Source organism: Elephantulus edwardii, unplaced genomic scaffold (genome assembly GCF_000299155.1).
Source record: "Elephantulus edwardii isolate Elephantulus edwardi_28Jun2011 unplaced genomic scaffold, EleEdw1.0 scaffold00003, whole genome shotgun sequence".
NCBI lineage: Eukaryota > Metazoa > Chordata > Mammalia > Macroscelidea > Macroscelididae > Elephantulus > Elephantulus edwardii.
The window spans coordinates 3108760-3125231 of record NW_006399753.1 but is presented as its reverse complement, the minus strand read 5'-3'; the positions used below and the strand labels follow the sequence as shown (position 1 = coordinate 3125231).

General features: G+C 47.4%; 1 protein-coding gene across 2 annotated transcripts in view; it reads right to left on the bottom strand.

Moving 5' to 3' along the window:
* PTK2 (protein tyrosine kinase 2) overlaps positions 1-16472 on the bottom strand; it is a 128437-nt gene that overhangs the window by 65805 nt on the left and 46160 nt on the right. For both annotated transcript variants that reach the window (XM_006879264.1, XM_006879263.1), the window contains exons 6-12: positions 14814-14868; positions 12397-12537; positions 11856-11933; positions 10800-10907; positions 9409-9526; positions 3486-3516; positions 737-789 (exon numbers count right to left, since the gene is read on the bottom strand). In XM_006879264.1, coding sequence (XP_006879326.1) covers positions 737-789; positions 3486-3516; positions 9409-9526; positions 10800-10907; positions 11856-11933; positions 12397-12537; positions 14814-14868 — 584 coding nt within the window. The remainder of the gene's footprint in view (positions 1-736; positions 790-3485; positions 3517-9408; positions 9527-10799; positions 10908-11855; positions 11934-12396; positions 12538-14813; positions 14869-16472) is intronic.

Below are 16472 nucleotides of genomic sequence, written 5' to 3'. Positions count from 1 at the left end.
AAACAAACCCAAACATTTCAGGGGAAAGGACTCAAAATTAAAGAGACAGGAATGAAGTTTATTCTGAGTTAGACTATCAACTACTAATGTAAGCAAAAATGAATACCTTAGAAATGTCACATACTGTGTGCACACATCTATAAAATCTATTTATACATGTGTGTAAATGGACATCACACAGCTTAAAACACTAAACTTAGGTTTGTGGAAGATGCATTTTCCTTTTCCCCTCCCTTTCCAACATTCACGACACATTTAAGTTAAGGACAGAAAAAAAGAAATAAAACTTCTGGAAACATGACCAAAAATACAACATATGCATCATACCAGAATACGGTTAATATTGTGTTTATCACAAGATTTTAATTATACATTTCAAAAAGCAATACTCAAACACCATTGTATGCTAACTGCAAGAAAGATAAAAAATTTAAAAATAATTCCCATTTACTGAACTTTGAAAAATATTAAAAGTAAATTCTACTGAATCGCAAGGATAAGTTATAAAAACAACTTTATATTTAAAACAATCTCAAAGTATGTTTAGCACAACAGTAAAACATAAGAATGGACCTTCTACATAATCTAGTATATAACTGCAAACGCCATTCACTCATCAGCTAAAAAAGTCCAACCTACAAGCTATATTCCCCACAGCAAACAAGAAGGGTCCCAGCTCGTTCTGAGCGATGCAATGTCGGGGATGCTCCATGTCGGGGTGACCCCCAGCCCTTACCTGACACAGAGACCGCGTGGGTCCGGACGCCCTGCTTCTCACTGTTGGCGAGCCTGCAATGAGAGAGGTTGCTCCTAGCACTCCAGACAGGCAGGACCCCTGGGGGAGCCCCACGTTCCACAGTCCCCCGGCCGGGCACTCACATCCCACAGGACCCCGGGAAATGCCAGATGCGGAGAGGCCAGGTCACTTCTCCAAACACTAGCTTTTCACCAAGGTTTCTGCTTTTCAAACATCAACTGGCTTCTAACACGTGTGGGACCGGAAGTGCCAGTGTGCTATAATGCTCCACATTAGAACGACCAGGGGAGGGTCGGAGTGCTGAACGCACATATCGCACCAACTGGCCACCAGCACTTCCGGAGAGAGAGGACCGTGTGGCCTCAGGTGACCGCACACGTGACGGCTACCACTGCCCCCACCCAGGGCGCACACCGAGCCAGATGTGACCCAGAGCTCTCCCCAAAGTTAAGACAAAATGAAAATTACATCAAAACAAAACCAAATAATCACTTAGATTTTTAAAAATTTGTGTGCTTGCTTCAAGAAATGGCACAATTAGAGTCATATTTGACAAATTTGCAAAAAGAAAAGCAAAAATGCTTCCAAATATCGCTGTTGTTGCTAGGTGTCTTTGAGCCAACCTTAGGACAGATCCGACCCTGCCCCGCATCAGTACTCGCTGACACATGAGTTCTCTGCTATGGTCACTGTGTCTGTCATCCTCTCTTGACAAGGCTATGGAAGGCTACGGACTGGATCAAGTGCAACTCAGGTTCAACCGACATCAGTACTGTGAAAGGATACAACCAGGATGCCCTTCCCTGATTTTAAACCACACAGTATCCCCTTGTTTTGTTGGAAAGACTGCTTCTTAGTCCAAGTACAGGTTCCACACGAGCATAATAAAACGCTCTGAAATTCCCATTCTTGATACTATTATCCATAATTCATTATGATTCAAACTTCACACAGGGAATAAAAACCCATCTTTCTGGTTTTCAACATCAGGAATGTTCTCCCTCATCCCACAGCTTTCTCTAAATCCAGCCTGAATCTGGCACTGCCCTGCTCAAGTACTACTGCAGACACTGGCATATTTTTTCAGTGCACACTCATGCTTACCGCTGCATTATTCACAACAGCAAATGCAGACATTTTCACATATTCTTCAGTGCACACTCATGTTTACTGCTGCATTATTCACAACAGCAAAGAGACGGAAGCAACTCAAGTACTCATCAATAAAGGAATAGGTAGGAAAACTGGTATATTCACACAATGGAATACTGTGTAGCACTGAAAAATGAGAAACTAACAAAATATTAAACATGGGTGACCCTCGGGGACATTATGCTGAGTGAAATATCTCAGTCACAAAAGGACAAATATTGTAATAACATCACTGTTATAAAACACGACTGACAAAGGGATTGGGGGGATAACTAAGAAAAGAGGGGATAAACAATAAATACTACATTGCAACAGTTTAAGGAAAGAACTATTTAAAAAGAATGTGTTTAGGCATTGTAAGTACAACAACAGCCCAGAATAAGAGGTACATTGCAAAAAAGACAGAGGGGGGGAAGGAAGTGATTGTACAATTAACAAATAATAATTTTTAAAAAGTGAACTGGGAGAGGGGGAAGGAAGGAGAAGGGGTTAAATGTGCAACAACGAATGAATGAAAAGCCAACTTTTCAGTAAACTTTTGTTAAAAATCACAATTAATGGGGGGAAGGACTGCATTAACAATGAAAGAGTTTTTCTTTCTTTTGAGGGGTCGGGGGGGTGGGGTGGGTAGGGAGAAAAGTGCAACAATGAATGACTGGAAACCCTAAGTCTCTCTAAACTTTCATTAAAATTAAAAAATGTTTTTTAAAAAATTACAATTAAAACTGTCATTAAAAAACAATTTTCTGGGTGGGGGTGGGGTGGGTGGGGAGAAAAGTTCAACAATGAATGAATGGAAGTCCAAAATCTCTGTAAATGTTCATTGAAATAAAAAAAAAATTTTTCTTCAGCAAAATTTTGCTTGTGTGTGAAATAAACCTTATACTTTCTATAACCTCTGGGATTGCAGTTGCCCAAAACACCTTTCCTGCCAGTCGTCTGTCTACGCTTCTTGGCGAAGCAGAGGACACACTTCCAGGGTTCTCCTTGTCACTGAGCAGACAGCTCTTTACTCACCTGCATCTCCATCTCCGTGTCTGGATTCCACCCCCTCCCCCACCCCAACCTCTTAGTGTTGGTTCATAATGCACTGGCTGAGAATACTCAAGACAGTAAAGACTTTATTTTGGAGTTACAACTTAATTTCTTATAGGTCAACAAACTGACTGAAATCCTGATACAAAATACTAAGCAACTAAAAAAGTTCATATACATTTCTTTTAAATTTTCTTGCTCATAAATATGTGGTACCTTCTTTCTAGGGGTCCAGTACCAGAGAGGGAGACAGATAGGAGGCTTATTCAACAATGCACCTGGCACTATTTTTTAACTCCTTTCTGAAGTGATCATAAAGAGAAAATGTACTTGGAGATTTTTCCTTAAATCTATATATGAGTATATTTGGTTTTCTTTAAATCTGAGAATATATATAATATACAGTTTTCTAGTCCCCTTATCATGCATATGTATTTTTTTTATTAGAAATTCCTAAAGACTTGAGGCAAATGGATAATAACCATGGTTATTTCCGTAAAGCCTCAAATGCACTTGATGAGAACATAAAGGCAGCACTTACTTTGGTATCGATGGTAAAGCCCGTTCACCTTCTGGGGAAAGAAAAAGAGGAATGAGTTTTGTTTTGTTCCTTTGAAAAGGCCTTGCGAACAAAGCAGGCTTCTGCAGGGTCTTCAACGAGCCTTGTCACCCCTGCAATCTGGGCTCTTCTTCCTCTTATGTTTTCCATATTGATAAAAAAATTACTCCATCAGTGTGTACTGTTGAGGTCTGAATTTTAAATTGATAAACAGGCAAAATGTTCCCAAGAAATGAAAAAGACATCTTTTCCAAGCAAAGCTAAACATTCTCCTCTGGCAAAGGCTGAGTTCATATAAAGATGCTGGCTAGTTACAGGGACTGCACAGACACCAGTCACAGAGCAGGAGCAGAGAGCCTGCCACTGACCCATCACAACGGGGAGTCTGCCTGGGGCGGCTACCGAGGCCCCATAGCAGGACAGGCCAAGGGGACCCCTCCAAACGCTGCAAACTCAAGCCTTCAGCTCTGTAATCTAGGGTGATCCCACAGCCTCTAATGCCATCTCTAGCTTCCCAAATTACAAAGTCACCAAGACATTTTCCTGCTTCAACTGTCAGGATCTTTCAACATCTTAGGCTATGACAGAAAACTAGGTGTCACACAACACTGCTCTGCCCGCCTCTGAGGCTGTGGGCAAAGCCGGGGACAAGGTAGGTAGTACCCTCCCCAGTCCTCATTCCTGACACCTTCACTCCAGCGTGTGGACACCACGCCTCCTAACTGCTGCCGAGGTAGATGCTCTTGCTGGACGTGCCCTTGAATTCCTTCCAATCTGTCCTCTAACCACCACCACCGCACTGCTGAGTCAACTCTTGTCAAGGCCACCAAGGACTTCCCTTCCTAAGCCCTAGAGCTCACAGATGGTCATCGCGTAGCAGGGGGCACTCATTCGGCCCCCAGGTCTTCATCCCCGCGCCTGTTCTCAGGTGTGCCCTGCTGCCCTGCAAGGCCTCCTCCTCAGTCATCATGCTTGCTGTGGGGAGCCTTCTCAGAGCCCCAATTTCAGTCGACAGCCCTAACCATGCGTCTGCTGCAGGAACAAGGCACTACGCACATCACCCTTCACTAACCAGATGGCCAGTCACCTGAAAGGAAGGTTCACCTGCCCAGTGGCACTACCTTCTGCTCCCATAGACATTCCTGACTAGAATCCACTCAAAACCACTCATGGCAAACAATTTTAACTAACATAGTTTCACTTTACAGACAGAAGATTGTTCTTAAGGGTCGTTCACTGAGTACGACTCAGAGAGAGATCTTAGAAAGAACAGACTGAAACCCTGACCCTGTTCTGTGCTGTTACGATCTCCAACACAGTAAGGGCCATCGACTTGGAACCAATGCACAGCCGGGCTACGGCAGGCTCTCAGGGGCTGCAAGTCACACAGGAAATGGCTTTTGCTCTCTCCCCTTGGAGTAGCTCATGGATGGCTAAGAACCACGTGCCGTGGAATTGGCAGCACAACTTCTCCCCCACGAGTGCCGACATGCTCGGCCTCTCTGGACAGTCACTGGTTCAGTCCATTCACTGAGGGTCTCCTCTTTTGCAGGCCCCTCCCAGTATGACTGTCTCTTCCAAGGACTGGCACGCTCCTGACAACACGCCCAGTATGTGAGAGAAGGTGTCACCATCCCGCCTCGAAGGAACAACCTGCTCGCACTTCTTTTAAGAGACTTGTTTGCGTCTTAGAAATCCATGGATCTTCCGTACTCTTCTCCACCAGCACAATTCAAAGGCACTGACTCTTCCGTGGTTGTCCTCATTACTGTCCAACTTCCAGATGCACAGGAAGCAACTGAGAACACCACAGCTTGCATCAAGAGCACCTTCATCTTTAAACTTCCTTGCTCTCTGGCACTTTAGAAAGTTTTGTGACAGTAGATTTTCCCAACGCAACACGTCTTTTGATTTCTTGACTGCTGCCACCATAGGTGTTGACTGTGGGTCTAAGTAAAATGAAATAATAAGACAATTTCAGTCTTTTCAGCACCTCTCCTGATTGGTCCAGCATGAGGACGTCTGCTTTCCGGAAGTTGAGACATGATCCGTATTGAAGGCTACAGTCTGGGATCTTTGTCACTTTTTGTAAGCAAGGCTGTGCCACCTGCACGACGCAGGGAGATGAGTCTTCCTCCAATCCCAACGCCACATCCTTCTTCATACAGTCTACTCTCTTAGCAGATCTGCTCAGCATAGAGACGGTACAGGTATGGAGAAAGGGAAAAACCCCAACACAACACCTTTCCAGATTTTAAACCATGTTCCCTTGTTCTGTTTGGACAACTGCTTCTTGATCTATATATAGGTTCTGTATGAACACAATTAAGTGTTCTAGGACTCCTATTCTTCTCAATGGTATTCATAACTTATTATGAGCCACACCGTCAAATGCTTTTGTGTTGTCCATAAAACACAAGTAAACCTCTTTCTGATATTCTCTGCTTTCAGCCAAGATTCACTGGCCATCAGTCAGAACATCCCTTGTTCCATGGTCTTTTCTGAGAAACTCAAGCTGGATTCTCATGTGATAGACATGCTGTGCTTCAGAGGAAGGTGAGTAAGTTATAAACGTGATGACTTGACCGTCTGTAGAAACGGCAGCAACAATGATCCTTGTCGCCTTCATGCTACATGCTTCATGCACTATCTTCATGCTCAGTATTGTCAATTATGCTCCTTTTGAATGAAGCTTTTAATCCATATCATTTTATATGACTTATCAAAATATTTCCTACTCGGGAGTACATAACAGAGCAGAAAGACTGTGAAGCTTTTCCCTGTGAACGAAAGAACTGAGGCTAAACAAAAATGCTACAAAAATGATTTTCTGAAAAAGCTCCTCATGCGAGCCCTGAACAGACACCATCTGTGTTAGTTCTGCGTCTACGGGCTCACCAACCGTGGATTAGGGGAAGAAACAATCAGAGCCAACCCTCATCAAGGTCGGGACGGAACTGCCACGCCAGCACCTTTTCTGAGGCTCTAAAACGCCTGGGAGGAGACTGTCCATCTTTCTCCTGAACCACTGGTGGAAGAAGTAAAGCAACTGCTTAAGTTGCTGTTTTCATAGCACTAAAAATATATGAAGTTGTTTTACTTGTGAGGCCTGGGTTTACGGTCAATGGCCTTCTAACCATCAGCTTCGGCTTTCACCACATGACTGTGTGAGAGCTTAAAGGAGTCCATGTATAAGCAGACCATGACGAGATGGGCCCGTTCCCCATCCTACCCCTGAACTGAGTGGGTATGGCCACAGAGTAGCAAGGAGTAGAGACAGCCGCGCATGTCCTGGTCTCAAGAGTCCTGCATCAGTCACATGAGGACGGCCAGGAGAGCAGCAGCCGCCTCGGCAGAGAAGCAGGGAGTGACAGGAGACAGAGCGGTCCGGGAGCTGCTGTCCAGTGGAGCAAGACCCAGGCCTTCACTTCAGCTTGCTGGAGGACTAAGGGAATTCTGGTGGCCTAGTGAGTAGGGTTCTGAGCTGCTGCACACTGGATCGCTATACATCGCCATGTGACTCAATGGCACATAACAATAAATACTATGACAGGCTTAGAAGCGGGAGTGGCATTCACTTCCTAAACAACATGCCTCCGGAAACTCTATGAACTTTGGTAAATGTTGCTATTTGTAAAGGAGCTTCAGGCTTTTTGTTCATAGGGTCACTATGAGTCATGCTCAGCTCGAAGGCAATCAACAAGAAGTGAGTACGGAGGTACACTGCCAATTCAAAGGCAGGCAGTTCAAATCCATCAGGCGCTTCTCAAGAGCGTGATGGACAATCTCATCTCATGCAATTTATAGCCTCTGAAAACCTGTGAGCGGGTCCGTGATGAGTCAGTCCTGACTTAAAGGCAATGAGTGAGTTTGAAGGGAATAAAGTTGTGCTGACATATGCTGAGCAACCAGGTCAAAGGGCTGGAAGGCACATTTGAGAAGCTGCCCTGAGGAACTGTATCCTACTGCCAACCTGAATTGTAAGCTGCCAGGTTCTCTGCTCAACACCTTAGCCGTAAGTACAGTTCTGGGAGATGTGTGCGACCACTACAAGGTATTCTGGACCTAGTGTGGAGTCGTGTGCGTGGGGCAGGAGTTACAGAAGCAGGTGCAGGCGGCTGGAAGCCACGTCTGACCTTGTGGGAGTTGTTCTGTACGTGGATGTTGCTGATGGGGACTCTTCCCCTCTGTGATGGTAACAGTGGTCGGATCCACCCATCCCCATGCCAGCTATACTCTAAACTGGTTTTATGTAAGGAGCTTTATTAAAGTGCATTTTCCATGAAGAATTCTCCCTAATGTTTGGCTAAGTACCACCAAGATACACAAGTCTGCAGAATGCACCAAGTGAACATTCAGGAGCTCCTGGCTGCAAACCCTAGAAGTATTTCTAAGGGCAGTTTCACCGCCACATTTCACCCCCCAACCAAGCGACACTGCATAACGCTGTGCTCTCCACATGGTGGGCAGGCGCTGTTGGTCGGGTCAGGGGACAAACGCTAAACCAGGCCCGTCCTGCACTCAGTCACGTTCACCAGTGCTCTTTCGGTTTATGGGGCATCCCGCTTCTGGAGCACAGCACTTTGATGACCCAAAAGACAAAAAAATGCACTCAGCTGATTCCTCGCAGCTCAGTGAGACGCAGGAGCGCGTGCTGGCGTGGTGGGTAGCATGCTGCCGTGCTAAACCCAAAGCAAGCCGTTCGGATTCACCAAGCGCTCTTGAAGAGGCTGATGGGCAGTCTCCTCCTGGGAAGACCTAAGTCCTGGAAACCTTGGGGAGGCGACTGAGTTGGAACTGACTCAAGGCCACGAGGCTGGGCTTCCCAGAAGCCATCCCCACACCTTCTCTCAAACAGCAGCTGATTTCTTCACAGCTAGGGCACTAGAGCTTCTTCTAGGAACATAACTGAGTTGATTTCCCACGTGCAGAGATCCGAAAGGTCACAGCAGAAATGCTCCCTGGGCTCCCAATGAGGTCCTCTTTATGGAAGCAGACAGTCCTCTCGCTCTCCCAGCGGTCTGTGGTTCGACCCGCCATACGTGTTTCTCCCTCGGCTTTGTACAAGGACTTCCTGCAGCCGGTCAGGCTCCAGTGGTTTCTTCACTGCAGCTGGTACTTGGCCGGCTGGTCTGAAGATTTTCTTTCTGTTCCCCATTCAGAACTCACCTGCACAAGTGTGCTGGGGATTGGGATGACCCTGATGTTGCTGTCACTGAAATTCAACGCTGGGGGGACCCTGGCAGCATGAGAAACCCCAGTGCAGCATGTCTTTTACAAGTGAGCTCACTGTCCCCACTCAGAACAGGCTTGTGTCCCACGTTACAGGGGGGAGGATGTGCTGGAAGAGGACGGCCACTCATGGAGAGCACAAGGGGCTGGAGCGGGACTTCCCAGCGTCACGAGGTGTGATGTCTCCCCTGGGATGCGGGCACTCACACCCAGCAGTCGGGCGCCCCGAGTGCCCGTATCTCTCCCACCAGGAGAGGGTCTTTGCATTTACTTCCTGACTTAGCATTTCCTACGTTCTGCCACTACTCCAAGCCTCTGAGCGGTGACTACAAAAGAGTAAACATATGAAAACACAAGTTACAGGGTATTTTTTTCCTTTCTATGTCTGAAATGAAGATGATGCTTCCAAGTCTACTTAAAAACAATGCTGGTGAACTAAACAACAGCACCCAAAGAATGACCTCATGAATCTCATGTTTTCTGCTAGCCAAGCTCCCTGCCTGGGCGACCACCCACAAAGAACCAGAGCTCCCAGCGGCGTAAAAGCAGAGGAAACCTCCGGTCTCCGCAGCCTTGGACCTGTCACCCAGAAGGCGCCCGGCACACGTGAGAGCACCACGTGAGGATAGGAGGAAGGAACAGGGTGGGTGTGTGCAAATAGGCAGGAGCTCACCTTTCTGGGGTCTGATGATGAAGGACTGCGTGGCCCCGTTCACCAGCCGGCAGTAGCCGTCGATCAGGTCAGCCATGTTCTCTGCAATGGTTAGGGACGGGGCCGTCACTGTCAGAGGCTAAACGGGGGAGAGACCAACAAAAGGGCCATTATTGTTCTTCCCTACAGTCACCAGAGCAGCTGCGATGACCTCAGACCTTCCTGTGGCCACCTGAAAGCGGGGCGCACTGGGCATGAAACCAGCTCCGTCACAGCTCTGAGGGATGAGACAACTTCGATCTTTAAGGCCATCACTGTCAGAATAAGTGACAGAGGCTAAACCCTGACAGAGAAATGTCTCCATTGAAACACACTCTACGGAACACAAGTGGGCGGAGACGTCCTCCCTCCAGAATGCCTGGCCCTTCCAGCCCTGTCCCAGGGAACAAGAAGCACCAAGTCAAAGGCGGCTTATTCAAAAAACTAGACTGACTTGGAGTCAATTTCTCTCCACTCTGGCATCACAATTTTTCTAACCCTAGAGAAAGTACAACTGTATTTTATTTTTACAAAGTGAAATACATTTTCCTCAGGGCTCAGATCTCATTCCCTTCTCAATAGGTAACACGTTCAACTCTGTCCAGTGAACTTTCTGAAGACCTATCTTTAAACATTCTCTCTGGGAGACAATGAAAGCTGTGTTTTGATTTTTATCAGGCTTTGCTGTCACATCACTTCCAGCCCCAGAACGTGGCAGGACAGAGGGCACTGGTATCCAAGGGTTTTCAGGGCTGTGACCCTTCCCAGGTCGCTCCAGGGTCCTCCCAGAGTGGAGGTGAGCTCGGCCTTGGATCTCTCCTAGCTGCTGAAGCCTCACCCACTGTGCACCAGGGCTCCTCTGTCCACTATAACTATGTCCTGATTCACCTCACTCTTCATAACCTCCTTCCCAGAACATGACCAGTCTCGTGCACTTCAGCATTCCCATCTATAAAAGTGAGACAATCGAAGCATCTCAAAGACTCTACTTCCCCGGCTGGTACACAGGCTCGTTCCTCTGCTTGGTGCCAGAACAGCTGGGACACATTTTAAGTGCCAAGTCTCAGCCCCCATTGCTGTCAGGACTACCGATTACCTGGAGAATCCCAGCCCACGCAGTGTGGGAAATACTTTGCCACTACTTAGAACTCAAAGCTGACTTCCTTGGTAATTCATAATCTAACAAAATAGTAACAGACTTATCTAAAAATCCATCTCCTGCTCTATTCTTGCAACATGTGACCATTTCTGTTTGTAACAGAGCATCTTACCTAGAAAGCTCATTCTGCGGACCCATGGACTTCCCGCAAACCCGCGGGGGCCGGCCGTGAAGAGCGCTGACCCTGCCGCCCCGTGACAGCACCCCTTCTCACCTCGGGGGCACCCGCAATCTTCAGCTGCAGCATGCCCTTCCGGTCTCTGTCCTCACTGTGCGAGTACTGGATGGTCTGCACTTGGTGAAAGTCAGCCAGATGCGTAGGCTTTCGAGGGAGAAGACACACATTCTGGACTATGGCTGACAGGTGCAGTCATGGCCCTGTTAACCGCGCTCCCGGAAATCCTCCAGGCCCCAGCCTCCCCACAGGTCTCCCCACAGCCCCCGCTCCAGCACAGAGCCGTTCCCACAGCGTCACTGCATCATAAGGTGCCTGATGTCCAGGGAGCACATAGCCTGGGAGGAACCACAGACACATCTGCAGCCCCCACTCCCGCAGCAGAGCGCTCACCACGCTCCCGAGCTGAAGGTCCTGACACCTCACCAAGCTCTCAAGAGGGAGGGTGCTGGGAGACAGCAGGGACGGAGAGTCCCATCCACATACCTAACTCCCAGAGGACATGCCAAGGGCAAAACGGCACATTCGACATGGACTAAATGCCCTTTTCCTGCTTGACATGGCGGGGCATGGACAGGATTGTGCAGGGCATCTAGCACTCTGGCATTTCACAGCAGCGTTCCCTCGGCATGTGGTGCATGCTGGGCAGCGCGTCCCAACCGCAAATGAAAGTGGACACTTTCTCCCAATAAATCCAAAGTCAACACTTCAGGTCTCACTAGCATAGGTGCTGTTGTTGTTAAGTGCCGTCGGGTCATAGGCGACTCATAGCCACCCTACAAACGAAAGTCCTCGACACTTGTGTGTCTTTCATCCTTTCTCCAGGTTCACAGCGTTTCCGGAGACAAGCTATTTATGGAAGTAGATGCCACTCCTGCTTTCAAGCTTGCATAGGAGCAGCTTGTACTATTCGTGCTCCCGCACCAAAGAATTTCCACTTGAAACTAGACTTTCCTTTACTTCTGCCTGTCTCATGCATCCAATACTACACTGTGCAAACCCTAAGCTGCAAAGCCCGGCCGCCCCTCCTGCAGCCAGGCTCCGAGGGCGACCCCAGGCCAGCAGGGGCGTGGCGCGGGCTGCCCCAGCACTTACGTTGCAGCCCTTGTCGGTCAGGTAACTGATGCCTTCTTCCGGGCCGATGGCCAGCTCCACAGAAATGATCCAGCTTGACTTTTGGAGAGGAAATGGACAGAGACAGAAGGAGGAGAGGCAAAGGACTCTTTTAGATAAAGGACTGTGGCTGCATTAAGACCCAGCGTGGGACTGCTGAGCTTGCTTTGAATCTCTAAGCGTTTCTAACCCCAATGAGTCCTCATGCGTTTAGCCCAGACAGACGGTGCGCTTCCTGCAGGGCTTCTGCGGGTTACAGGTGCATCACCCTCAGACAAAGAGCAACAAGCAATACCGGGTTGCTATTAAAATCCACACACCTGGCTACGAGCAGAGGCACGCTATGTTCCAAAAGGAATCTACTCTTACACAGACACACTCTCTTCTTCCATTTCCTCCACTGTAACCAAAACCCAAGCCTCTGTTATAAATTAGACACGAATTCATTTCAACCAGAAACCTAGGTGCCATCGTTAAGAAACTGCAGAAGACACTGAGAGGAATCGTCTCTCCTCATACTTACCCCCAGGGCACACTTGAAGCATTCTTTATCAAATCTGTACACCGGGGAGAGAATTTCAAAGAACTTCAGAATACTTTCTTCTCTATTAAGATTGGCAAACTGTCGGAACGTCTGCTGGATCAGTTTTCTTAGGGTTTTGGCCTGCGTGCAAATTCAGAAAAGCCCGAGGGTCAGTGGTGAGTGAAGGATGGGCCAATGCACACGGACACTACGCTCCCCAGCCAGCCACCACTGCAGCCCACCTACATGACCAGGACTCAGAAACCACGTGAAACCAGGTCAACGACTGCTCACCAGAGCTTTACTTCTTAAAAGAAATCTGTGAATAAGGGGCTGATCAGACACTGTAATAAATTAATCACATTTCAATGGTAGTTGGCACTCCATAAAAAGTCTATGAATGACTGTAGAAAAAAAACCAGTATGATCGATAAGCCTTCACTCAAAACAAAAGCTATTCTATTAAAAAAAAAAAGACATCTATCTGTGAGGCAATACTGTGCTTATGAGAACACGCAGTGGAAATGGCACTAAGGAACAGGTGCTGTGTGCACATCTGTCCGGAGCAGGCACGGAGTGAACAGGCACGGAGGACAGGTGCTGTGTGTTCACAGGGACAGAGCAGGCATGGAGAAGAACAGGCACTGTATGTGCATGGGGACAGAGCAGGTATGAGGAAGGCCCTCACATAGTTCTGCTGTTAGGAGTGTTCATCGATAAAAACTTTCTGAAGGACATGTGACAATAAAAATATTTAAAACCCCCACACACTTAAAGCACCAATTCAAACTCTAGCACATTCTTCTCTAGAAAGGACTGCAGAAAAGTGTGAAGATGCAGCAGCAGCAGCCAAGGGCACAGCAGAGCTGTGGACAGGAGCACCTGGACTGCTGACTCTGTGACGCCATTAGCCAAAGTTCTAGGCAGTGTTCTAACGTTCTCTGGAACGTTCTATGCGGCCCTGAAAACTATACTGCAGGGTAATCTAACGTCATCCGAGCACATACAGGAACAAGGAAAGGGCCATCTGTCCAGCACAGCCCTGGGCAAGGAGTGAGAGCCATGGTGGGACCGCTGTGTCCACAGTGAGGGACAGGAAGCAACCCAAGCACAGGCTTCAGGTGTGTTATGGGATTACAGGTGATGGCCTGGCCTTTGGTGCTAACATGAATTATCCACAATGAATGTTTGTGCTTGTGAAAAAAATCTTTTAAACCATGCCACTGAGGAAGCCCTTTCCAGCACACACAGCCCATGGGGTGTGTGTGTGTGTGTGTGTGTGTGTGTGTGTATGAGAAACCAGGAGGGGGTGGCAGGCAGAACACGTGACAGGGGCCTGAGGAGGTCGCACACAGGTCCGAGGTAAGAACTGTCCCTGATTTGAAATGGCAGACACTGTGGAGGAAGCCGCCTGGTGGACGAGGTCAGGGAGAAGTCCAAGAGCTCAGCTGACCACGCTCAGAACCACGGTGCTCGAGGAGCTGGGGCAGGGAAGGCAGCCCTCGGGAGGTGGCAGTGCACAGGGCGAGGTCAGAGGCTCTGGCCACTGGATGTTCCTCAGAGAATCGGCTGGAGGCCAGCTCTGCGGGCTCACTCACTACCCAGCTGTCACTGACTTCACAAGGAGCTACAGGACGGCAGCGTCTCCCCACACCCCCACCCCGAGCCAGCGTCCACTGCTGGATGTCCCCATGGCAGTCGGTTCAAACTCAGCAACCTGCCAACAACTCGAGGCCCCAGACTACATTCGTGATTCAGATCTGAGTATTGTGTCCACAGGCATCCTTCTCAAAGGCTGGGGTCTCATGCGGGACAGCACCTCAGCGCTGAGCCACAGCTCCAGAGGTTCTCTGAAGGACAACAAGCACAATTCCAGAGGATCCAAAATTTGATTTTAAAGTGTTACTGAGTTTGTTTTAGAAAGGGTGTCTCTAGCTTACCTAACATCAGGGAGTAAGAAATAGCACCACTGAGCCAGTCGTCCTCAGGGTCTGAAGCCCAGACCACTCTGCCATCAATCATGGCTTATTCAAGTCCCACCAGACAGAAGGATGGACCCTCCCAACACTTCAACAGCGTGGGAGCGGGGTGGGGTGGGGGTTGCTGAGTTAAAACAAAGCCGCAAACACAAGAACGTAACAGTGGGGCTAGCCAGAATAAAATGGTCATTGGAAATGCAAACATGAAGTGACTCACGCATTTCATACACTCACAGGAGAAACCAGAAGCTGAGAAGTTTCTAAAGCTCTTTAAGAAGTAGAGGAATTTATATAAAAATGACTAGAGTAACTGTCAGCTTTTTACAGTGAAGCATTACACATTAGGGAGACACAACATCAAAATATCTCTCCAAAACCAACTTGCTATTGAGGAAAATCTATTTGCCTTATTTTATTATGATAAAGGATACTAATTACCTTCACAGAATCCAGTAAACTTTTAGGGAAAAAGCGCTTTAAACCAACATCTTTTCTGAAATAGAAAAAGAGGTGTATTAGCATCATAAATTAAGACCCTGGCATTCTCTCAGCCATGTCAAAGTACACTGCATCACTCAGTTTCCTGACTATGACTTAGGGAGGAGAGCATATGACGACAATGTGGCCGGCTGTCATGTCCTCAGCAGGGGAAGGTAAGTCCACAAGTCACAGAGTTGCTTCAAGTTCAAAGTCCTCCTCTGGCTCTTTGTCCTTGACCTTAACTGTTAGCGACTCTGTGGCTCTGTTCTCTATTCTTATTCATAACAATATGCCGCCTTGTTTCTCAGGCACTACTTGCAGGTTATCATAGCTAAACATTACTTCAACCGTATGTATGATTTATGACATGAAAGGATTTGGGACATGCCTGGAAGTTTCAAAAAACAACAAAAAGTCACTCCCTTGGATCTAACGAAGAGCTGACTAATTTTTAACAAACTCTCAGGTCAGGGATTCTTTCACCCCATAAAGTTTAGGACCCGTTTCTTGTAAGGAAAAAAAAACCAGAAAAAGTCAGTGAGTATTCTAAGGTCAAAAAGGTTGATGTGAGAAGGACTGCAAGCCCCCCCGACTTTCCTGGGATCAGGCAAAGGAGGTGTATTCACTGCCATTACCAGAAGTCTCAGAGCACGCAGCCAGGGGCGTGAAAGGACACGCATTCTCTTCTACCTGCTCTAGGGACAAGGGCTTTGTGGCCACCAGATGGCACTCAAGGGCTGTAAAGGGAAAGAACGCTCATGTCAGGGAACAGGAAGTCCTGCTATGGAAAATACCAGGATCAAAAAGGATTATACACTGACCACAGGCTGAACAGGAACTAGGGGGAAAAAATCAGGGATCACACTGTCAGAAACCATAAATGACATGATAATAAAGACAGAAGTTGCACCAGAGTTCCTACATCCAACTAAGCTTCCCAGTGCTCTACCCCACCATCTTCCTAGGGGCTGCCCAGGCCATGGACTCCTTGTTATATGCACCCTCGGTCTCCGCTGTCACTCTTCTTGACACCATTACGCAGGATTTTCACTATAACCTAAGAAATTCCCTCTCATCTTCTAGGACATACTCTCTTGTGGTTTCACCGACCAGGTAATTTGCATGACGCCTGGTTTTCCAGTATCTCTCTCCTCTTCTGGTCACAATGTCTTTCTATGACTACTTTAACATTCAACTTACTTTAATAACTTGACAGAAAGAAGAAAGGTATGCTCCAGATACACAGTCTGAATACCAGTTGTTCCACAGGAGGATGGTCAATCCCTTCTGTGTAATTTACTGCCTCTGAAAATCCGCTGAGTATTCTTATTCAACAACATACCCAACAACAGGTCATGGAAAACCATTTGTTTTATAAATTTTCACTGAAATAACAATTGGTGATAAAAAAAGACATTCCAAATTAGAAAAGGAGAAGGGAAGTCCTGAGTTTGAATCTTGGCTTTACCACAGGATAATCTATCTGCTACTTGGTTTCTGTAAACCCTAGCTTCCTTGGGAACTGAAGAACAGATTCAAACCTAGAGTTGCTGTAATCAAGGATGCTTTGGGCAGAATATTAAATGATCCAGGAAGTATTAAAAGAAGATGGAAGGA